General features: G+C 36.9%; 1 protein-coding gene across 1 annotated transcript in view; it reads right to left on the reverse strand.

The window, feature by feature from the left end:
* MICU1 (mitochondrial calcium uptake 1) overlaps nt 1-24818 on the reverse strand; it is a 230077-nt gene that overhangs the window by 139497 nt on the left and 65762 nt on the right. The window contains 2 exon segments of the mRNA XM_078150834.1: nt 7903-7946; nt 23908-24070. Coding sequence (XP_078006960.1) covers nt 7903-7946; nt 23908-24070 — 207 coding nt within the window.

Genomic DNA, 24818 nt, shown 5'->3' on the forward strand with positions numbered 1-24818 from the left:
GAAAGGTTAGAAAAAGGAAAGGAAAAAAATCGGGAATGTTTGATTACATAAAAAAAAAAACCCAAAAGTTAAAAATCAAAAAACAAACTCTACATACATACATACACACGTATAAATACAGATTACAACACGTTACAACCTGGGACAGGAAAATAACATACACCAATATTTTTTATTTTATCTGAAAGGCCCAAGGAAAAGAAACGGAAATTTCTAATTTCCCTCCAAAGGAAACATAAGGTTTTAGTCAATACTTCCTCAGAAGAATGTTTAGGAGGGTCTTTGGGGACAGACTTTTCAATTCAGAACTGAAGTTGAGGAACAGGGGCTTTCTACCATGTAGAGGGAGGAAAAAGACATAACGGATATTTACTGTGAGATATTTTTTAAAGCACTGTATATGAAATACTGGCTAGAGAACCTAGGAAAACCTTTAAATAAAAATGAAATGTCTAAAATTTCATTGGGTGTTCAAGGAAAGCTTGTTTTTAAAAATAAAATCTAATTAATGGAGAAACTAGAGAATCAGTGACCAGTTTACTTTGATCACTGCTGTGCATCCTGTAATGAGGAGTTGGTTAAAGCCCTTCTTACAAATCTTAAATAATTGCTAGGGTTATTTATTATATTTATTATATTATATTATATATTTATTATATTTATTCCTGTGGGTGCTTACATTTAACAAAAGTAGGTAAAGTAATTGTTGAAAAGGAAGAGAAAATAAATTGAGCTTAACTTCATTTGTAATATGAAAGACATAAGCTGCCTATTTTCTTTCTTACCAAGTAAAAGCAAAATCCAAATTTTTAGTTAGACTTGAGGTTTTCTACTTTAAAAGAACTGGTTTCCATAAAAAAGAGTCACAATCTGGTCTTGAAAATATCAAATGCCACTTTTAGCCTACCTTGGATATGAAGATAAAAGGAAACATACCAATGCAGCCTACACTCCAATTTTTAATTTCAGTAACTAAATTGAAAACCAATATTTGATAATTTTCTTCTCTTAAAATGAAATTGTTGGACATGTTATGGTAAATACAAATTTCTAATTGTATTCTAGTAAAGTAGATAAAATTGATTTTAATAAGGTTAAATATAATTAAGCCTCACTGAAAGAAAGTAAAATCTTGAGTCATATGAACAAGAGAATTACATTTTTGAAGTAGTTTGAAAAAATTAGGCTGCATGAAAAAATAATTTCTTATTAATAAATTATGTGAGCCAACAGCTTGGAGGTAAAACATCATATTGAGAGTCAGATAACGTCAAGTATTTTTCAGCTAGTGAGAGTAGTTTTTTCATTTAAACTTAGGAACATATTGACTATAAATACAAATTGTACAAAGAAAAAACACGAGAAAGTTCATCTCATAAAGAAAATGGATATGTGACTGTTTAATGCATTTGGGAACTTATGATTTAAAAGTTTAAAATAATTTTCCTTTTCTCTTTTAATACAGTGATATATTCCTTAAAGCAAGGATTTTGCTACTCAACAAGGACAAGAAAATACAAGAGATAGTGCATAGTTTAATTTATGGGATTTAACATGACGAAAGAAAACATGGATCATGAGCAAAAGTAGACTTTATACAACTTTTGTGCTCTAGTGAATAAGACTGGAGATGGAATGTTCAGTTACTCATTTATATCAATGGAAAATCTAGCAAAGATTTACATGTACTAAAGAAGAAGCACAGAGTAGACAGAACTTGGAGTCAGGAAGATCTGTGTTCAAAACAAGCTACTGACAATACTAACGATGTGACTGTGAGCAAGTCACACTTCACCCCTCTGAGACTTGGGCAGCTTAGCCTATAAAATCATAGACGGGGTACAATCTTGAGGTGAAAGGAGTTTCTATGCTTATGAAACCATAATACTGACCAGGCATTTAAAGTATGTTAGTTTTCAGGGATTAAGAATTAGGTTCAACTAGATGACCCCTAATGTTCCCTTCAAGCTCTCAAATTACATTATGTTAAATACTTGGAAGCAAAGTAACAGTGAGGGTAGAGTTCTACACAGAGCATCACAGTCTGATATGTGTTTCAACAGGACTGAGTGGTCCTCTGTCCTTAGAGAATATGGAACCCATCTATGACTTAAATATAAGGCAAAACTGACACGTTTAGAAATGCATCAAAATCGGGTTACCCCACGAGAGTTACAATGTGCTATCGTTCTTACTTTGTATCTTACACACCCACCCTGGCTGTACCACCTTCTAACATCAAGAGGAGGGGCCTATTCTCCTGATCACAGGTATCTTTTTCAATACAGGTAATATTTTTGGTGTCATTCCATAAAATGTCTTTTTCTGTGACAAGGAACAAACGACGAGGCTTCCTAAAGGGTAGGGAGAGTCTCAATTTCTCTCTAAAGAGAAATAATATTTTTACCCCTCGTTTAGTTACTTGGCTTTCTATACTGATAAGTAGGAGAATTCTGGGCTTTTGTCAAATACAAGTATATGATTTACTTTGAAATACATGCCAACAAATTTTTATTAACAATTCAACTAGCACATAGTTACAGACATATTTACATTTCATCTGTTTAACACTTCCATTTTAAACACAGGTTATTTTCTACAGACATATTTACATTTCATCTGTTTAACACTTCCATTTTAAACACAGGTTATTTTCTCTATTTCCTTCTCTGTTTGAGTATCCTCTGGGCTATAAATATTGTAATCAATATCACCTTCAATCCCAACGTTGACTCTTTAACTTGAACATAAACATTGTTCTGTTTTATCTGACGTGAAATTATCCTCTTTTCAGAAACACTAGTGCAAATGATGCAGAGCATGGAAAGAACAAAAAAAAATTCTAAATTCTCAGCACCCTGTGTCTCAAGTATAAAACATAATCAAGACACTAAGCAATCACATCTAGAGCCCCAAACTCTTAGAACATCATCTATTTAACTCGATCCTTTAATTTTACAAATGAATAAACTGAGGTCCAGAGAAGGATGCCCAAGGTCAGAAAGCAAGTTGTGGTATTGTTGGACTAGCATCCAAGTCTTCTGGCTTCTAGTCCTGAGATTTAATTTTTTTTTTTTTGCTTTTTGGTGAGACAATTGGGGGTAAGTGACTTGCCCAGGGTCACACAGTTAGTAAATGTCAAGTGTCTGAGTCCGAATTTGAACTCAGGTCCTCCTGACTCCAAGGTTGGAGCGCTACCCACTGCACCACCTAGCTGCCCCTAGTCCTGAGATTTAAATAATGAAAAACCTAGATCCAGTGACAATGTCTTTCAGAGACATCTAAGGGGCAGGAAAAACAGGAAAGTTGAAAATACTTCTATCTCCTAAAAAAATGAATAGATGTAAAGGCAGTGGGCAAATTAATTTTGAGTTAAGGAACATGGTTTTTACTTTAAGTATTATTCTTAAAAGAAATAAAAATATTACACCAAAAGAATGGAAGTCAGCATTTCTTTACTAAGAAATAGCTTAACTGAAAGCCTGTTAAGTTTTCACTATGACAGCTCAAAAAAAATGTAGTGATAAGAAAAAGAGTTTAATTTGAGAGGACTTGTTGATTATGAGCAGAAGGAAAAAAGAACATATTTCTCACTTTAATTTGTTAAACGTAAAAATGAATAAGTAGAAAGCGTGAGAGGCAAGAGGGAAAGAAAATAAGCAAGACTAGGAAACACGCTATAACCATATAAGCTACACCAAAACATACAAAAGAAACTGTGAACCACCAATTCCAAGCATTTTTTTCAAGTGAAATGGCATTTGAACTATTCAATGAGAGAAACTAAAAGAAATAAAGGTCATACTTAGTAGCGATCTCATTTATTATATGTCCTTACTACCAGAAGATGGAAAACTACTCCCCTACTTCTGAACTTTCACCAACAAACCTCCTCCCCAAAACTCCTAGTTTCTTTCTATTCAAGAGGAATAGACACCTAAGCCTAAATTCAGAAAATTTGTTCTCTGGTTAAATGAGTATATCATTTTGGATACTAAGAACACACTTGCAAGAGGAGATTCATTTTCATCTATGAGGCTTTTATGCCACTAAAAACAGAAGCTAGACATTTGCTGCTACGATTAAGACATAGAACTAACAGGCTACTTATATTCTATACCTATGAAGGATAATGTCAGAATATGCTTGAAATCTTTTGGGTTGGGAGTTTCTAACTCTTTCATATCTCTTTGCAATGTAATACAAAAAAGCCCGAGGTAGGAGGTGGGTTCTGATCCTCTCTAGCACCTGCAGTCCTGGAAATGTCACTTTCCCTCTATGGGGCTCAGTCTCCTTATCTGTAAAACAGGAATAAAGATCCTTGAAATACCTTCCTCACAGAACTGTTGAGAGGACAGCACTCTATAAACCTCAAACACAATATGATCCTACATAGATTCTATGCGGACCACCTGTTACAGAGTATACTTTCCAGTTCTAAAGGGTTCACACTGCAGTCGTTTAACTTACTTTGCATAGTATCTGTGGTAGGGAGACATCTGATAAATGTATTATAATCACAAGAATGAAAGTAATCCGTTGCATCCATTATTTTTAAAACTACATTACAACACAACTACAATAGAAAGAATTAGTACCCCCAGGGGTATACATGAAATTAAAATTATAAAGTAACATTATGATTTGGAAACAGTCTTTCCCCCAAATTAAAATAAAATATCATAAATCTGATTTTACTAAAATTTAATTAGAAGAGGGATGTTTGCTTCCTCCCTCAAGAGGGCTTTTTGCTTAAAGACATTATATATAGAGAGAGCTCAGGTGACCACATGAAAGGCAGTCCCCCCTTTCCCCACCTGAAATATCTAGAGTTTTATGGGACTGAAGTACAAACGAACAACACTCCAGATCATAGATAACCCCTTCCCAAAGCCATTTTGATGATTTTAACAACAAAATTGCCAAATACCAATCCTATAACCATAAGCTAACCTTCTTCAAGGTGTTATTATTTAAATGAGTGTATTAAATAGTGTGGGCCACAAGCTTGATGGAAGTTGAAGGAAGAAGCATGATATTTCGTTTAGGCAGCTGCCAATTAGTTTAAGCTTACCAAATGAAAAGAGAAAAAAGACAAAAGTTCAAAGAAAAATCAAGATAATTTTAAAGTAGACCCCCCCCCAGATGTTAATTTTCAACTTAAATCTTTGGTCAAACTGCACAACAGCAACAACTGATAAAGTATTATGGAAAGTGATAACAGTAAAAAAGATAATCCAAAAAGTTGCAATCACACTAGATAAATGGTTGAACAAGGACAAGTTTTTCTTCTTTAGTTTGTGCTCGGTTTACAGCCACACAAATTTGATACCTGTCATAATGATGTGGGGACAAAGAGTGCCCTACGATTAAAAATAATATTAAGGGTTACTTTCCTAGGCCCCCTGAGGGGGTTTGAGGCTCATTCTGTAGCCCATCCTGTACCTTGAGATCCTGGAACTTGAGAACTTCTCAAGTCCTTTTCCCTTATCTTGAAATGCCATACAACTTGTATCAAAAGAATTGCCTTTGTCTCCCTTACCCTGTGTTCTCTATCCTGTCTGTCATTTATCTTCCTTATCCTATCCCTAATCTCCAACCCCCATAAGAAACCCTAAAAATATATCATCATCCTACAGGCTGTATAGCTTTCTGTCTATATAAGCCTGGGTCTTCTCCTATATTGGCACCCTTTGTTTAGCTCCTTGCTAACCTCACGCCTGTGAAGCTTTCACGAAATAGAGCTCCCAATGGTTACAGAGAAGGTCTAAGTGAATTCTTTCACACCTGAACCAGCTCTCCCAACTCTAAACCTCAACAATAACAATGATCAGATAAAGGCTTTCTTGCATGGCAAAAATCTAAGACTCTTATGTTGATGAAATATTTTATGAATTTTCCACTCTTTATTAGATAAAGTTTTAAGATAATAGGCTGAAAGGATGGTATTTACAAATATCTTGATTTTGTTATACAACATCTGGCTTTTCATAAAGACACAAAAAAGTAGAAAACTGTTAAAAAACCCCCCAACAAAACCCTCTTATAGACGTTTGTCCTTAATCAGTCAAGCAAACACTAATATGAAATACATTCAATAAGATCTCTTTTCTAATCAGAAATTCATGAAGAATCTTTGGATGCAAAAATTCTCCAGGCAGAGAGATAAATAGATTCAATAACTCCATCCAGACAAAACAGAAGTACAAGTGAGTAAGAAAAGATGCCAGTTCCCTTACAAGGTGCTGCCTGGCCCAGGCTTATTTTCCATAGCTTCATGACTCTCATCTCACTACTTTCAGCCAGCCCTAGCCTGGGAGTCTTTGGTACTATCTGCTCACACTTTGTACATACACTTTTCCCCACTTCAGAATTTACTTCTCTGAGTGCCCAGAACTCTCATGCTATCCCTGGGAAGTGATCTGTTATGCAGTACTTTGAGGGTCAAGATCATATCATAGCTGGCACGTAGTAGGTTCTTAATAAGTACTGATTGGTTGATAAATATACTTAAGTATATCATAAATAAATTTTACTAAATATAAAATATAATAAAAATAATATATTGAGAAATATACTAAAATATCCTAGTATACCTGAGATTCTTTAATGTTATACTCTTCTCAAACATATCTGAATTTTAAAACAGGAAGCGTAATCCTAAATCCAATGTTTGATCCAAAGGAATGAACCTCTAAAGGTGGATTTTGGGGCACCATGGCAAGACATTCCGGGTTGCATATATTCTCTCATTTTGCCCCTCAAAATAATGAACAACCAGAACCCCAGAAGTCCTAGACCTCTTCAAACCCACTAAAAATACTAGTCCTGTCCCTAGCTTTCCTGTGTGAGTAAACACTATTATTTCATTATTAACCCTATTAAGTGCTAGTGCATTCTGGTTGAACTCCCCTGCCCCCTGAGGTACCCCTTTTTGTTCCTAACTTCTTTAGCCAACCTGCAATTTTATTCTTAATGGATTTCGTATTTTCTTCTGTAGGGTAATAAATGACTTCTTCTTTCGGATTTTTTTTCACCTTCCTCCAAAACTGTCTTTTCCTTTATTTTTTTGAGGTTTTTCTTGTTTTGGCTTGTAAAGGAACCAGGAGAAGGGGAAAAAAACATTTCACTAACTAGGAGGCAGTAAGGAATGAAGTTTCACCATTCAATGTGTAAGAATGGATTAATGCATGTTTTATTCAAATATCTAAAGGCATGTATGCAAACAATGCACAGTCATATATGCAAATAAATGCAATTTGGTCTTCATAATTATTTCACAAGTTTAGTTAAGTACTTTAAAAAATTGTTAAAATTCTAAAGTTAGTAATCATTAACAACAAACATTCAAATAAACAAACAATAAAATTGATCAGAAACTACAACTTATTTAGAACTTGTTATCTCTAGAATTTTCAAGACTGCTTTATGTTATCAAAAAGGTAGGATAATATCAGAAAAAAATCATCAAGGAGAGGTATTTTCAGGGATAGAAACTGTCATTATAGTAGGCTTGATGTCTTTATTAGTATCTTTATACTCATACACAGATGCAAATAAATACTAGACCAATCATTAATAAACATAGCAGTTGGCACACGATGTTTATATAAGTGTGTATGTGTGTATAGAAAGAATTATAATCGTACAGAAACGATGAGTTTTTTTATCATATTATGAAAGTGCTAATATGCAATTATCATAATTTCTTTTCTGTGTAAGAAAAGCATATAAAAGAACATTTTACATGGTTTTTCTAATGTGATTTACACTTATTTGGTGAGATGCATTAAAGAACTTAAGTACAGTTTCCCCAAATAGTTATAATGGAAATTCAACCAGGAAACTTTTAAAATATATTTAGTAACAATAACATATATACCTGCATCACAATTCTCTCACCTTTCCATCAATGCGTTTCACTATGTACTGATCCAGGCCCAAATCTGAAGAAGAGAAGTAACAAAATTAATTCACACAATTTTTGCCTCATATTAAACATATAAGATTGCATAATTCTCATCTTTGTTTTTAGTGATTTGGGGTCTACCACACCAGTGGAACAGAACTTTCTCCTGAATTTATCTAAAGGAATGAAAACGTTTTCTACTTTCCTTTTCCTAATTAAGACAAGAAAAGATTTTCTAATACTTATGCATAGCCACACTGCAGTGTCACAGGATCTTAGAGATCTGAATCTAGAGGGAACTTCTGAGGTCATCTAGTCCAACTCCCTCATGTTACCAACAACAATAGCGAGGTCCAACATAGTTAAGGGATTTGCCCAACTTCACCCAGGCGGTGTCAGAAGTAGGATATAACCCAGGCCATTTGACTACAGAGCAGTATTATTTCTACTATACTACACTGCATCATTTTATCAATCAATCAACCAACAAGCACTTATTAGGCACTTATTATATGCCTGACACTATACTAGGTGCTAGAGATGTAAGTACAAAAGACAGACTACCCCCTGTCCTAAAGGAACTTATATTCCACTGTGCATGTACAGCATGCATAAAGATAAATTATGCAGATATATGTGTATATGTGTGTGTGTGTGTGTGTGTGTATATACACATACAGATAAATCCATTTAGGCAATACCAAAAAAAAATACACAGTGATGCAGAAACTAACAACTGAGGGAATCAGGAAAGTCAAATATAAAATATGGTTTTCTATTGAGAGGGCTAAAAAAGGGGATGGTGAGAAAAGAAAAAGGTCTTGAACATGGAAGTGGAACACCTGTAGATGGCAAGATTGAGGGTGGGACCATCTGTGTACAGCTGAGGAAGGAGAGGAGGTTGAAACAAGGGAAAGATTGTAAGTCAGACATGGAACTCATTTAGGAAAGAAGTGGAGAGTGCTGGAGGTCTTGATTATATGATAAATGTGGATTGAATGAACATCAAAGAATAAGAGGTTACTGAATGATGGTGGTAGAAGGGGAGCCTGGAGCAGCAATGGGGAACAAGGAGTTTTCCATCTCTTCCACTGTAACCTGTGAATCATAGAGTCTAAGTGAAAATGTAACCAGCTTGGAAAGGCAACTGTGGCAGCAGGAGGAAGCCAGGTTTCAGTGAGTGCATGCACATGGAGGAAGCAAAAAAGGAAATGAGGAAGAGGAAAAAAAAATCAGAAAACCTAGCAATTCATCAATAAAATCTGAAAAATATGTACAATGTTCCAAACCTGTAGACCCCTCCTCCCCCACCCCAACAAAGGAGCTAGGAACATAACTCTTCCTTGGGGCCAAGCCTGTTCTTCGCAATTTTTAAAGACTCATTTCTGATTGTTTTGTGGTTGCTGGTTTTTTTCCAATTTATACCATTGTAGTCATTTTGTAGACAGTTTTCCTGCCTTAGCTTACTTCACTTTGAATCAGGTCATGTAAGTCTTTTTATACTTTTGTGTATTCATCATATTTGTTGTTTGTTACACAATAGTCATATTCTGTTACATTCATATATCACAATTCGTTCAGCCATTCCCTAACTGATGGGCATCTATTTATTTTAGGGTTTTGTTTAGGTTTTCTTAATAACCAAAAAAAGTGTTGCTGTAAATATTTTGGTGTATACAGAACCTTTCCTTTTGTCAAGGACATCCTTGGGGAATGTGCCTAGAAACCAATCAAATATCTGGGTCAAAAAGTATTAACATTTTAGCCACTTTAGTTGTAGAATTCCAAATTGCTTTCCAAAATGGTTGTACTAATCTCCATCTCTATCAACAATACATCCTCGCAGTCACCCAGGCTTGCAACCTAGGCATGTTCTTCAACTCTTCATCCTTTCATTGCCCTGCCCCCTGTCCTGGTTCCCATCTAATCCATTGCCAAGTCCTACAGATTCTACTTTTGTTATCCTTTGCATAGGCTTCCTTCTCCTCTGACACTGCCTTTAACCAATGTTCCTTTAACCAATCTTCATATATCACAGACTCAAACTCCTTCACCTTGTTACCCGTCTCTGGATTTTTTCCAGCTTGTAAATGTCCTTCATAAACTGTAGCACCCCAAAACAAACACAATAATATAAATATGGTCTGATCAGGGCAGAGTACAGAAAGCCTATCATATCTCCCTAGAAATGATTTCTGGACACTGTCTTAATGCAGCACAAGATGACAGAGCCAAGTAATCATTAGGTATATCTTCAGTAGCTCTCTAGTCACTGGCTCCAATCCTAAAAGTATTCTGCCCAACCTTGCTCATCCCTTTCAGTGATAAACTTCTCCACTTGTTAGATAGATATATCTAGTTTTTCCCATAATCTACTGTAATCAAACTTCTGCTCCTCACCATTCAACTGAAACTGCTGTTTCCAAGGTCACTGATCACCAAATCCTGTGTCCTTTTTTCAGTCCTCCACCTTCTTGAAATCTGGAGTTTTTGATGCTATTGATCATCTCTCCTATTGGATACTCTTTCATCTCGACTTCTGAGTCAGCCAATCAAAAAGAGCTTATTAAGTGTTTGCTATGTGCCAAGCTCTCTGCTCTGTGTGTGTGTGTGTGTGTGTGTGTGTGTGTGTGTGTGTGGGTGTGGGTGGGGTGTGGGGGGAGGATAAAAAGAAAAGGCCAAACCAGTCACTACCCTCAAGGAGCTCACACACTAATGGAGGAGACAACACAGAAATAATTATGTATAGACAAGATATAGATGGAATGACGTGGAACTCATTCTAGAGGGAAAGTACTGACATTATGGGGAACTGGGAAAGACTTCCTGCAGAAGGTGGGATTTTCACTGGGACCTGAAGGAAGTCAAGGAAGCCAAAAGGCAAAGATGAGGAGGGAGAGAATTCTAGGAATGGGGGACGGCCAATAAAAATGCATGGAGTGCAAAGATGCAATACTGTGTGCAAGGAACAGAAAGGAGGCCTAAGTCTCTGTGTCACAGAGCTCATGGAGGCAATAAGGTATAAGGGGATATGTAATTAGGTACATACAAGGTATATAAAGAACATATGGCAGGTAGTCTCAGAATCAAAGACACTGAGCAGCTGGGGGACCAGGAAAGGCTTTTGCAGAAGAGTGATTTGAGAGAAGCTGGGGGAAGATCACCAATTTAATAAAAATCTCTCAAATGACTCCCTGTTGACTACCAAGGGGGGTGCAAAATTTTAACTTGGCATTCAAGATCCTACACAATGATATCACCCTACTTTTCCAGTCTTATTCCACATTATGCTGCCTCTAAGTCACCTATGTCTCCTCTTAATCTGAACTACTCACTGTCTCCTATACAAGCTCTGTGCTTTTCCACATCTACACGTTGGCTAATACTCTCTCTATACTATGAATGCCTTGGCTGAATTGCTACATGTCCTTTAAAACCCAATTCAAATGCTTCTGCTGGTGTGCTTGGGTGCTTGTACTGGGACCCCCAATTCCAAGATCATATTTCTCCCTAGCCTCAGAAACACTATGCCTGGCAGTTTCCCCCAGCCCAAGGACACTATGCCTAGCAATTACTCATGAGTGGGCCTCAGCAACACACTCATCTCCCTCTCTCTGGTGCAGTTACAAACTGCACCTGAAGGAATTATTAGTTTGAACTGGCTTTGCGCTGGGTCATAAAGATATTTATACCCCCCGGACGATCTATACTTCCTCCCTACCTCATTATCTACAAGTACTCTAGACTTAAAACATATGTATATTCCCTACACCTATCTTGTCAAACAAGACATTGATTGGCAGCACACTGGGCAACCCTCAGTTGGTCCTGACTACTAGTTAACTTAGTGATATAGCAGACCTAAAAACCGCACCTCCATGTAGTCTCCCTTGGGCTTTTCTTGGTGAACTCTGGGTGAAATGCCTGAGCAGTAGATACAAAAAGTCCATGTTCTTTCAAGAACTGACCCCTCCTTAACCACTCCCTAATCCCACCCTGAATCACCTAGTTAGCATATTTGACACATATTTTACTACAGTTTATCCTATATAAACTTGAACTGAACCCCTCTAAGGTCACAGGTGCCTTAAGAATCCTTGCCACTGAAAAGCCTAGCAATAAATCTTTGCCAACTTGACTTCATGCTTGAGTCTGTGAATTGATTCCAGACAACTCCCTCCTGTACTCTGGTCTTTGATGGGTCTCAACCTTTCAGACTGCACCGTTTCTTTCCCTAGGTAAGTATTCCCCTCATTCCTCAAGGCAGCAATGACAAGTCTCTCTCAAACTTCACTTAGAATTTTGTTGCTAATGCCTTCTATACTCCCCTGGTATTGTGTTAGTATCACAGTAGTTAGATTTTGATGGCCTCATTCCACATTTTACAGAAAACTAGGGCCTAGAAAGGTGAGGATTTACCCAAGGTGCTGTAGTTAATGATCAAAGCCACGAGGAGCAGAGGACTCAAGTCCTCTCACTCTGAATCCAGCGCTCCCTCCACTGCATCATACTGCTCACAGCAAAGACAATGAAAACCGACACATACTAGCAAGTATGCACATAAACATATATAATCAAATATATTACATGCATCTATGCACACACAGCACTTTATAACTATAAAACGCCATGTAAATACAGGTTCTTTTCTTTATTACCAGTGCCATTTTGCTCTTACGGTAAGTAGCAGATATTATTAGATGATTACTGGCAAAATGTCCCTATTTATGGAACTAAGCTTATTGTGTGGAAAGTGCCAATTTAGTCTTCAAGTTCATCACCTTGGCTGCTTCGCCTCACTTAGTCTAATTACAAGGGAGCTGCAGGATACTGGAGGATTTTCTACTCAAAATTTTAAACTCTAAAAACTGTGCTCTTTAGTTTCACAACATAGTGAAAAATAGTTATTTACACAATTCCTCACATTTATACACTGCTACAAGACTTAAATAACACTTTCTTAACAATAAGACTATGATGTAGATAGGTCAAGTAATATTATCCCTATTTTATTGGTGGCTTTAAGAGACTATACTGCTAGCTAATTCCTGTTAATAAGTTAGCGTAAATATAATAAAGAAAATCTTTCCTACAAGATTTTAAACTCAGTAAATAAATATCTCCCATATACTTTGTTGTACCGAGAAATCAGCGAGCAAGACCGAGACGTAATTTAAAATGTGGATTAGCGCGTGGCTGCCAGGGGTATGCACACCCAAATCAAGAAGCCCTGATCAGGGGTTGAGCTAGGGTTTATATGGAAAAGAGCATGGGAAAGAAATACCAGGAACACTGATGAGGTAATCCAAAGGTGCAGGTGTCTTTGGGGGCTATGGATGGGAAAGTACAGGGAGTATACGGGACAGGGAGGAGGATGGATCTTTGGAGTCTGGCAGGAGGAAGAGTCCTTGGGGCTGGCCAAGGACACCCCTCTCCCTCTGTCTTGATGAAAGAATGCTCTGCAACAAGGGAAAGCTTTCTCACAACACAGGAACTTACTGAGGAAATGGGAGGCTTCCAGAGACATGATCTGAGGGCTGGGGCCTGAGCAGCCCAGCTCTGTGTAGCTATACCAGAGAGAGAGAGATAAGGGTCATGCTGAGGCCCATGCATGAATAACTGCTAGGCACAGTGTCCTTGGGCTGGGGAATGGTTGTTAGAGACAGTGTTTCTGAGACTAGGGAGAAATTGGGGCACAAGTACAAGCACAAGCACCCGAGCACCCCATCATTACAGGTCAGGGATCACACTAACCAGACCAGGTGTCCTGGTCTCTGGTGTAAACATAATTATCTAAAGCAATTATATTGCAAGCTTTCTTATCCATTTGCATTGGAGGTACAGGCTATGCTGAGCTATGCAAGAGTACATTTCACTATTGTTTAGATTTAGGAGGAAAGAGGTCTGGGGCAAGATTAAGCAGCAACTTTTGCTTTCCATGGCTTAAAGGGCCCTACTACCTAAATGGCAAAATAATGTTCTGCATTACACTTGATGATAACTTTCAGTCACTCAATAAACATTTATTAAGCACCTACTACCAGGTAGGCAGCTACGTGGCACACTAAATAGAGCACTAGACCTGGAGTCTGCCGGCCTTAGCTAATTTACTAGCTGTGTGACCCTGGGCAAATCACTTAACCCTGTTTGCCTCAGTTTCCTCATCTGTAAAATGAGTTGGAGAAGGAAATGGCAAACCACTTTCATATCTTTGCCAAGAAAACCCCAAATAGGGTCATGAAGAGTTGGCATGACTGAAAACAACTAAACAACAAAATCTCCTTACTATCCTCCCTATTATTACACTTTCTGGATCATTGGATATCCAGAGATGACTCCCTGGGGGACTTAGTTCATTCACCTTTTCCCCTGGAGCCAATGCTGTCCAGACTGACATGAGTGAAAATTCACAGGGCTCATTGTATCTCACATACTTTATATCCACCTAGCCATTCAGCCTAGCCATCTTCTTGCAATATGCAAGCCCCTACTTTCCCCTCCCCTCTCTTCCTCTCCATCCCTGTGACTTCTTAGACCAAAATATCCCTCATCAAGAGTCATTCCCTCTATACATACCATCTCCTCCTATTAGAATGTAAGCTCCCTGAGGGCAAGGACTTTTATCACTTTTGTATTTGTAATCATTATTGCTTCACCCATCATTAGCACTTAATAAATGTACTCATTCTCAATAACTCCCCTAATTAATTGGTGGTTGTTGTTTTTGGTTTTTTTTTTTTTTTATTAAGACAAGAACTAAAGTCTCCTGCTTCTTGCCCTGCCCCTCCCCACAACCTTTCAGTTGTGTACTCCCTGCTCTGGACCTCTCTCTACATCTACTCTACCATCAAAACTTATCTATCCCTCTGAGTACCATGCTTTGCTCCTTTTCTGGTAAATTAATATTCAATAAAGTATTAATGGACAAGAATGGCTTAATTAAAATATGTCTGTAGGGAGTTACAAAAGACAACAGATTAACCCAAAGAAATGGGTCTTTTGACGTTGGAATACCAGGTATTATGGGTATTTCTGAAGAGGAATCACATTCTGAGGTTCTTAAAATCCCATCATATCAATTGCTGCTTTCTGTATAAAAACAGCCTTGGGAAGATAGTAAAACAAAGACATAGAGTACAGAGCTTCAAGCAAACATTCAAATTACTGCCTACATATACAAAAAAAGAATTAGCTTCTCTCTTTGCTCCTCCCACTACAATCCTTCCTTTCAAGTCTTCAAACTCCACTATTGTGTCAAAGGAGAAATAAAATAGGAGATTCCCTTCTTTTAAGGGGTGATGATGAATAATTTGGGAATGGAAAGAGATCATAACATTCAAGAATCACAGCACCATTGTTTTTAGAGCTAATCTGCACTTTTTTATTCCTGATTTCTGTTTCAAACTGGCATCTATTTTTTCCCTTAGCTGTCTTCTTCAAATTAAAAGCTTATCAAACAATTCTGTTTTCCAATGATTTTACACTGTTGGGAATCAATAAATGCTTATTAACAACAATTACCAACTACCATGTCTTATATGTCTGACTAGGCTTTGTATTCACAAACATGAAACTGAAAATCAAGAGTAATTGAAAAGAATAACCGATGCTTTAATAGCTATGTTTAAACTTTTTTTTTAAAGCCCTTTTTAGGAACAATATAAATGTAGCAAACAGTAAAAGCTGTCAAGGAATAAAATAGTAAATTGCTTTAAAATGGATAATTTGTGCCCTTTTAATTGCAGAGTCCAAATGCCTAGTTATCACAACCTGCTTTAGCAATAAACCCTGCAAGCAGCCCTAGTACAAAAACAAGCCAGTTCACTGACAGAAGCCACACAAATGAATAGTCAGGCTCCTTCTGTAATAAAACTTTAACAACAGCTGAGCAAAAATGCGATACCCATTTGAGAATGCTTAGAAATTTTATTTTAGCCTTGATTAGAAGCCAATGCCGAACTAGACAGATAATACCTGCTGAAAGCAGAAATTGTAAGTTAAGGCAAAGAAGCTCTGTCTCTTCTATCTCATAACCAGATAAAACAGCAAAGAAGGGAAAATCTGTGAATGTGAGCAGGAACAGATTAAATATCTTAAACATTAAGTGCCAGAGTGGATAGAGCACTGGACTTGGAGTCAAAAAGACAAGTTCAAATCCTGACTCAGATATTTATTAGTTTATGACCCCTGGCAAATCACTGAACCTCTCTCAGCCAACTTCATCATCTGTTACATGAGATAATAATAGCACCTACCTCACAGGGTTGTTGTGAGGAAAATTACACACACACACACACACACACACAAATACACATATGGTACATATACACACGCATACATACCTACACACACATACATAGTGCTTTGCAAATCTTAAAGTACTATATAAATGCTAACTGTTGTTGTAATTATCATTATTAATTTCATTCAGTTTTGGAACTAGCCATCAAACTTATCAATCATAATAACTCCAGCCATTTTAAAAATGGACAAGATGGTCAAAAGGCAAAATGATGCTCAATTAAGGCTATATGTCTATGTTTTTTTGACTTAAAATTCAGAGGTGAGGAAATAAAGTTCAAGAGAGAAAAAAGAACCTGATATAATTCAACATGTTAGTAACTCTTTTCACACAAAAATTCCAAGAGGTCAAATATACAGCTTATCACTAAGGAGAATTAGAGTAGTGTAATAATAATAGTTTACATTTATATAAAGTCTGAAAGTTTAGAAAGTATTTTTCTCACTACCTCATGAGCTGCTAAGGTAATCTTCCTAAAGTGCAAGATCTGACAATGTCAGGCCCCTATTTAACAAACTCCAGTGGCTCCCTATTGCCTCCAGGACCAACTATAAAATCCTCTGTTTGGCTTTTAAAAAACTTCACAACCTGGCCCCTTCCTACCTTTCCAGTCTTCTTATACTTTACTTCCTTCCCCAAATTCTACAATCTAGTGACAGTGATCTTCTGACAGGAAACACCATCTCTCTACTGTGGTGTATCTGTTTCTTACAAGTTATTTCTGTTAGTTTTTAACTGGATTATCTGGACTTCTGAGAATATCTAGCAATCCTCTTTTTTGGTCAGGAAATGTTTCTAGAATGGCCTTGGGGTAATATGCTCTGTTCCATCAATATATGGATTATTATTTCGATACTTTCTAAGTTTGTTATCCATTTTAATGTTTCAAAAATCTGCATTAAGTCTGGTATTTCACAGGTGCTGATTGTTCTAAATGTATTCTTCTCACTGGGCTCTGACTTCAGGATGTCAATGAATCTGTTGACATAGAGGGCCATTGCCACACTCTTGATAGCTTTACTCCTGATGTGTCTTGCCTGGAGGAGACCAAAGGTATCTGCAAGAATCACCTTCATCCATTGGTTCAATTTGGCCTCTAGAGTCAAGCTCAAAGCCTTCAGTCTCTGTTTTTATTTGGTGAACATTAACAATTTTACCCTTAGGTCATGGAACCAATAAGAGAGAAGATGACTTGCTCTAGACCTAATTATCAAAATGTGCAAAAAAATTTAAAAAATAAGAAATAGCTAGGATGGCAAGGCATATCATCATTTAACTGGTGAACATTCCTAAGGATTTTTCTACCAACAAAATCACTAGGCTAGGATGAAGGGAAAAGTTGCCTGTAGCTCTCAGGCCTCCCAAGCTTTAGCTGGGGGTAACACCACCTCTTTACTTGTTTCTCAACTAGTTAGTAAGGAGTGTTCACACAACAAATGTTTGTGGAAGAAAAGGAAGGAGAGGGAGACAAAAGAAGGAAAAAACTACAGCGGAAGGAGAATGTACCTTGAGTACCTTGACAGCTTTCCATGAATCTCACCCAAAGAAATGCCCATGGGGAAGTAGGTATACCAGAATTTTAACAGCCTCAGCTAATAAACTGTAGGCAAGATATAGGCGAGGGAAGAATTTCAGACAGATATAGCTAACCTGATGGTTTGAACTATGTCTCAACTGACAAAGTGCTATTCTACTATGAACCTTCTTCAGGTGAGGAGAACTGTCAGCATGGTTGTGTGACTTATTTAGCACCAATTCAACAATATATCTTTCTTAACTCACCTGTTGCCTTTGTTAAAAGGAACTTTGTTGCAAGACTGATTGAGTTATTATTTAGTTAAATCTTCAGTTACAAATATAATCAAATACAATGCATCTAAGTCAATAATGTTGATGACTGAAAACTAACTTTTAAAACAGGAAGGAAAATATCATTTTCTAAAGCTGAAATACTAATTAGCTTGTTGCAAAATTTTATTGGACTATTTTTCATTAATCTATCACCTACTCAGATGATTAAAAACTATAAAAATAGTATTCAATTCCTAAAGAAGACCTATAATGTACAACTCAGTTCCAGGAAAATTTTGAAGACTGTTTAAGGCTGAATAAAAAGCTTTTACTTCTATTAAAAACTATTGATTGAATAAAATGTAGAAGAAAAAAAACTCAGCATTCAAAGAATAATAGTGACTTATCTTTTCCATAATAAGATATAATCCACAGATTTACACTGGGTTTTAGGTGTTATTTATTTTGTTATTTTTCTTGGTTTCATAAAACTTTAATCGTTTTAGATTTTAATTTCACTGACTTTCCTTCTAATTCATTCAAGGTTCTGGTATTTTATACAGATGAATTTAACAAATTTTATGTAGAACAAATATTAAAGAGAAACTAAGATTTAGTTCTGAAGACAACTGCCAACTGGGTACACAACAATGAAAAGGTCAGATTCATTAATCTCTGTACCTTAGTTTTCAATGTGAAATGGGAAGAACAAACTACTGTTCTCTAAATATAACAAAATCTCACTTTTTGAAATTCTCACAAATTTCATTCTCTTACAAATTCTCACTCTTTGAAAAGTATTATATGAGATTATGAGTTATGCCTCTTGTCTGTTGTGAAACCATTTTAAATTTAGGTGGCTGGTTGGAAAGCTGGCCTGAGTGCGAATCCTGCCTCAGACACTCACTGGCTGTGGAACCCTGGGTAAACCACTCAGCCTTCCAGCCTCAATTTCCTCACCTATAAAATGAGGATAATTATATAGCACCTAATCTGAAAAGGGTTATTTGTGAAACCCAAATGAAATAATACATGCAAAGCATTTTGTAAGCCTGAAAGTGCCACATAAATATTAGCTATTACTATTGTTACATTTTAAAATTTTATGATTTAAGGCAGAAAATGTCAGGCTCTGTGCAAAGAAACAGAAGTGCTTTCAGAAATTGAAGCTGTGTGCCTTACACTTTCAGACTTGTATGGAAATGCTAAGGGAGCATTATCTTAATCCCTATGTACAACAATAAAATTTGTGTGAAGCCACAAAACTATTAAGCTGACTTAATTGATAAATTGATGGAAATTTGAAGTAAAATTTTTTTTATTTAATGAAAACTTCATATAGCTAATGTATACTTTGGTTCTGCAATATCAAATTATAAATTCTGCTCATAAGCTACTACTCCAATGAAATAATGCTATATCTCTATCAAACTTGTTGTTGTTGTTGTTTTTGTTTTTTGCTAGGCAATGGGGTTAAGTGACTGGCCCAGGGTCACACAGCTTAAGTGCCAAGTGTCTGAGGCCGGATTTGAACTCAAGTCCTCCTGACTCCAGGTCCAGTGTTCCATCCACTACACCACCTAGCTCCCCCTCTATCAAACTTTTAAGTTAGGCAAATTCAAGAGTCTCATGATTATCATTTAGATAATTATTCAGCAATTTAACTTTTCATAAAACCAAAAAATATTCTAAACATATTAAAAACTTAAAACTTAGCAACTATACTGTTCACTTCAAAATTCTGTAAATAAATCAGAATATGTAATGATTTCTATGAGATAGAAATGACTTTCCTCATATGACAAAATGACCTTTAGAATGGTTACTTTTCTAGACAACTCATTTTCTGTGTTACCCTGTGAGTTGCAAGGTAGAACACTGCACTTCTGTCTACTTAGTACACCTCAGATTTGATTCTTGTGTTGTTCAGTCATTTCAATTGTGGTCAACACTTCATGACTCTATTTAGGGTTTTCTTGGCAAAGATGCTAGAATGGTTTGCCATTTCCTTCTGCAGCTCACTTTACAGATGAAGAACTGAGGCAAACAGGACTAACTGACTTGCCCAGAGTCACACAGCTAGTAAGTATCTGAACTCAGGAAAATGAGTCATCCTGATTCCAAGCTCAATGTTCTACCACTTAGCTGCCCTAGATTTTACATAGAAATCAGTAATATTTTAATTAAAAAGTACATTATCCACTTTTTTCACCCTAAAAAGCAAGAGTATTTCCAAACTTACTTAAGTTCTATAGCTAACTTGTTTCATCTACATACACACACAACTTTACATGTATGTCTATACGTATACAACAAATACAAAGAACCTTTGTATTATCCATATACACACATACACACCAATACGTATTCTTTTTCATTAGCTCTATGTAAATTTTTCATCTTTAGAAAGGACAACAATATTTTTCTAGTGTGCAGGATAAGTGCAGTTCTCTATAATCCATAGGACGTCTGCAGGTAGAGGACTGCCCATTGGACTTCCAAAGATGCAGGAGTCCGAACATATCACTCCTCTCCTCAAAAATCTTCAGTGGCTCCCTACTGCTTGTGAGATCTAATTCCAGAAGGAATAGCTTTAATTTTAACTCGTGAGAGAGCCAGTCAAACGTGATTTGGCAGAAAGTGAAAGAAATCTTTAGGCATTATGCTAAGGTCATTTCTTTGGAAATGCAATTGTTTCAGATGAAGGATTTTGAAGACTTCTTCACATAGAAGTTCAAGGCCTCTTTTGATCAGTTCAGAGCAAGGGAAGGAGAGAAAAGAATTCCTTCAATAATGTTCCAAACATCTTTTAGGAGGGTAATTGATAGGGTCCTAGTTTTGATGGAGCTGCTGTCTAGACAGTCAGCATACACATACAATTCTATGAAGCAGAAGCTCCCTTTCATTTGTTAGCACCACAAAGGACCAGTCCTTGAATTAGGACTCATCTTCTGGGGTAAGTAGTGATCTAAAGTGGAGCTATGGGGCCATGATTTTGGTTACCTGCCCACTGCCTCCCTCAGACTCAAGTCATCACAACAAAACCCAAATATGTGTATGTGTGTGTGTGTGTGTGTGTGCGCGCACGTGCGTGTACATGTGCACACGAGTGTATGTGACTATATTTTTTTTTAAGAAAAGAAACTAGAATTAAGAAAGGGACAAGATCTACAAATCCTTTACAACACTTTTTGATGGGGGGGGTCAGGGAAAGAAAGCATCCAACCAAAAGGATTTTATGATTAAAGCAAAAATCATTACAATATCCATATGTATTGGTTTTTTTCCCTTTTTTTTTTGGCTATGCAATGGGGTTAAGTGACTTGCCCAGGGTCACACAGCTAGTAAGTGTAATATATCTGAGGCCGGATTTGAACTCAGGTCCTCCTGAATCCAGGGCCAGTGTTGTATCCACTGTGCCACCTAGCTGCCCCCCATGTACATATTGTTCTTTACCTTGCCAAATACTTCCAATATGCTATCCCGGCTCATATTTTCCCTGAGACAGTACTTATAAAACATTTGCCCGCTGCTATCGCCTTTTTTCTGACTTAACTTCTAACAAAAAAACCCCTTCATTTTTCTGACAGTAAAGACAATAGCCAAAACCTGATAAACTCAGTGAAACTCTATTATCTGTTGTCCATAGGGCTGAATCACTAGCAATGTTAAACCCACTTAAAACTGAAAATGGAAATGTTTCTTCTTGCCTCAGTTCCCATTAATACACTGAAAACCTTCATTTTCCCAATGAAGTTTTAACCAGAAGGGCCATTTCAAACTGCATTGCATTAAACAGAGTCTTATATGTGGCTTAACTTATTCCTTTTTGCTTCAGTGAAGTTACCAATTCCTTATTCTAGATTCTGGTTGAAATTATCAGGCTAACTAAAAATGGTAAATTCAAAATTACCCATCCTCTAACTGAGATGAAGACTTAAAACTAAGGTGGAAGCTATATGGGAGAGAAGGGTCAGATGTGAAGTTCTAGGGAGGTGGAAATGAAAAGATTTAGCAAATAAATCAGGGTAAAAGAAAGTGTGAAGTTAGAGATAATGTCAAGGTTATGAACAGTAGAGGCTAGAAGAATGGTGGTGCCTTTTTGGATGTATTAAACTTGAGATGTTTCTGGGACACCTAGCTGGAAATATCTAATAATGATGTGGGACTGAAACTCTAGGAAGATGATGGGGCAGAATATCCAGATCTGAAAGGTGCTGGCCCAGACATTATCATCAAACCCCTGGAAAATGATGAGATCACTCAGAGAGAGAATAGAGGGAAAAGAGAAGGGGACCTAAGACACAGCCTTGAGGAACAACCATAGTTAGAAAGTGTGATAGGGATGATGAATTACCGAAGAAAACTGAGGAGTGCTTAGGCAGGTAGGAGGAGGATGAGTAGACAATATCCAGGAAGAGGTGGTCAACAGTGTCAAATACAGCAAACAGGTCAAAAAGGATGAGAGTGAAAAAAGACCATCAGATTTAACAAGAACTCATTGGTAAGGCTGGACAGAGTATTTTTCATTTGAATGATAAGGTCAGAAGCCAGACTACAAAGAGCTAACAAGCACATGAAAAGTGCAGGCAGCAAGTATAGACTGTTTTTTCTAGGAGTTTGACTGAGAAAGGAAGGAGAGTTATAGGATGATGGATTAAGGAGATATTAGGTCTAGTGAAAGGGAAAGACCTAAACATGTCTAAAGCTGACAGACAAGGAGAGGTTGAAGATTTGAGAGAGATTAGATGAATGAGGTGAAAATCTGCTGAAGAAATGGAAGATGATGGGATTGAAGTCATATGTAGGGGGGCTAACCTGGGCAAGAACAGTTACCTCATTTGCAAAATGAAGAAGAAAAAAAGAAAGAGTAGGGAGATAATATCAAGAGGTTTTTAGATGAAGAGAACAGAAGAGGAAGGTCATGTTGAGTAACCTCAATTTCTCAGTAAAGTCAGAGATGAGGTCCTCAACTGAGAGAGAGAAAAGGAAGAGGTGGAAGTGTAGAAGCTTCAGGAAAGAAGACATGGTCTGGAATAGCTTCTTGGGGGGGGGTAAGATAGGGGATCAATTAGGGAAGATAAAAGGACCACCTTGCTGAAGTGAGGGCCCATGTGAAGCTGGATAACATGGATCTGGCCATGCACCCAAGCAGCACTGTTGTGTCACTAGCTTCAGCTGCATTCCGCAACACGTGGGGAGGAGCAGATGAAGCACATGGTAGGAGCAGTGCAAGGTGAAGGCTTGGCAATGGATGAGCACAGCAACGATACAAGCACACAAGGTATTTGAGGGTAGAGAACAGAGTAATGTTGAACTAGTTAATTACAGGACAAAGACAGGAGAAGATGAGAAGTGAAGTCAGAACAGGAGTAACAAAGAGCCTGAGAAAGCATAGACAGCTAGAAGAAAATTCCTGAATCATCACTGTGCTCAACTTTCATATTCATTTTTTGACTAGCGGCAGGTAAGTAACCGCTATGTGCCTCAGTTCCACTGGCAATCTTGATGATGTTAAGCATCACTTTTAAAGAAAATAAGAACCAGCTTTTTTCCATCACCAATATAGGAAATATCCTTCACAATGAAGCACAAAGATTTAGCCTAGTTATGTGAAAGAAGTTCCTCTGGAGGCCTCAAATACAAGAATAACTTACCACAGATTTTGTGAGCTCCTTTCCTATCTCCTTATATTGATAAAATTTTATCTGCATGATGATGTCTTAATCTAAAACCCTTGTTTTTCACAGAGGAATGCTGAGGCTAATAACTATGTTGTAATAAAAGCTAAGATATTCTTAGTTGAAAGGAGAAAGATGATAAAGAACATTATTCATGCAACATATAGGAACAGTTGCAAGGCCAGTAACTTGGCAAGCCTCCCCCTTCTGCTCCACTAACTTACGTTCTGGCTGCTTCTCGTTGGGGGTTATGGATCTCACAAAATCTTGTGGAGTCATAAACACTTCGGCTTCACCAAACTCACTCACAATTTTCAAGGTAGCAAAATATCGGAAAATTTTGTCAGGAGTGGAGTAGGCTCGAATCCTGTTCTCATATTCCATCACCTAAGAAATAAATTGGAGAATCATCAGCATTAAAATAGAGCTCTTTACATAAATTATCTAATTCAATCCTCACAACAGCCCTAGAAGGGAAACACTTTAAGGACTACCATTCTCAAACAATGCTTCTCTTTAAATTTTTGGGCTACATGTTGGTGTCAGTTTTGTTCAAATTAATACCTACACATCAATTAAGAAAAATTAACAAAATGGTTTAGATAAATGATTGCGTGTTTCAGTTCAAAAAACAGTGAGTTTGCTTTAATATCAATACCAATTTATAAGCCAAATGACTACTGTTCATGTTACTGTTTTGCTAAGGAGGGTTTTGTGGATCCTTAAAAGCTTTCAGTATATTCATGAAACCTGTCAACAAATGCTACTCTGTTTAAATAAAAATGTGCTGTAAATTTCTTTGGATTAAACAGGTAAAGTTGAGAGCTGTTTTCAGAGATCTAGACATAACTTGAATAGTAATAACTATATATATATATATATAGTGTTTTAAAATTTGCAAAGTGTGTTTTTTGTATTACATCATTTAATCCTTACAAGGTAGGTGCTATTATCACCCCCATTTTACAGATGAAGAAACTGAGGCTAAGAAAAGCTCAATGACTTGTCTAGGGTCACACAGCTAATTATTACCTGAGGCAAGATTCAAAATCAAATCTTCCTAAGTTCAAGTTCAATGCTCTAGCCACTACACCCAGCTACTCCTCATAAAGAATATTAGTTATAGAGTATAAGG

Source organism: Phascolarctos cinereus, unplaced genomic scaffold, assembly GCF_003287225.1.
Source record: "Phascolarctos cinereus isolate Bilbo 61053 unplaced genomic scaffold, phaCin_HiC Scaffold_3;HRSCAF=262, whole genome shotgun sequence".
NCBI lineage: Eukaryota > Metazoa > Chordata > Mammalia > Diprotodontia > Phascolarctidae > Phascolarctos > Phascolarctos cinereus.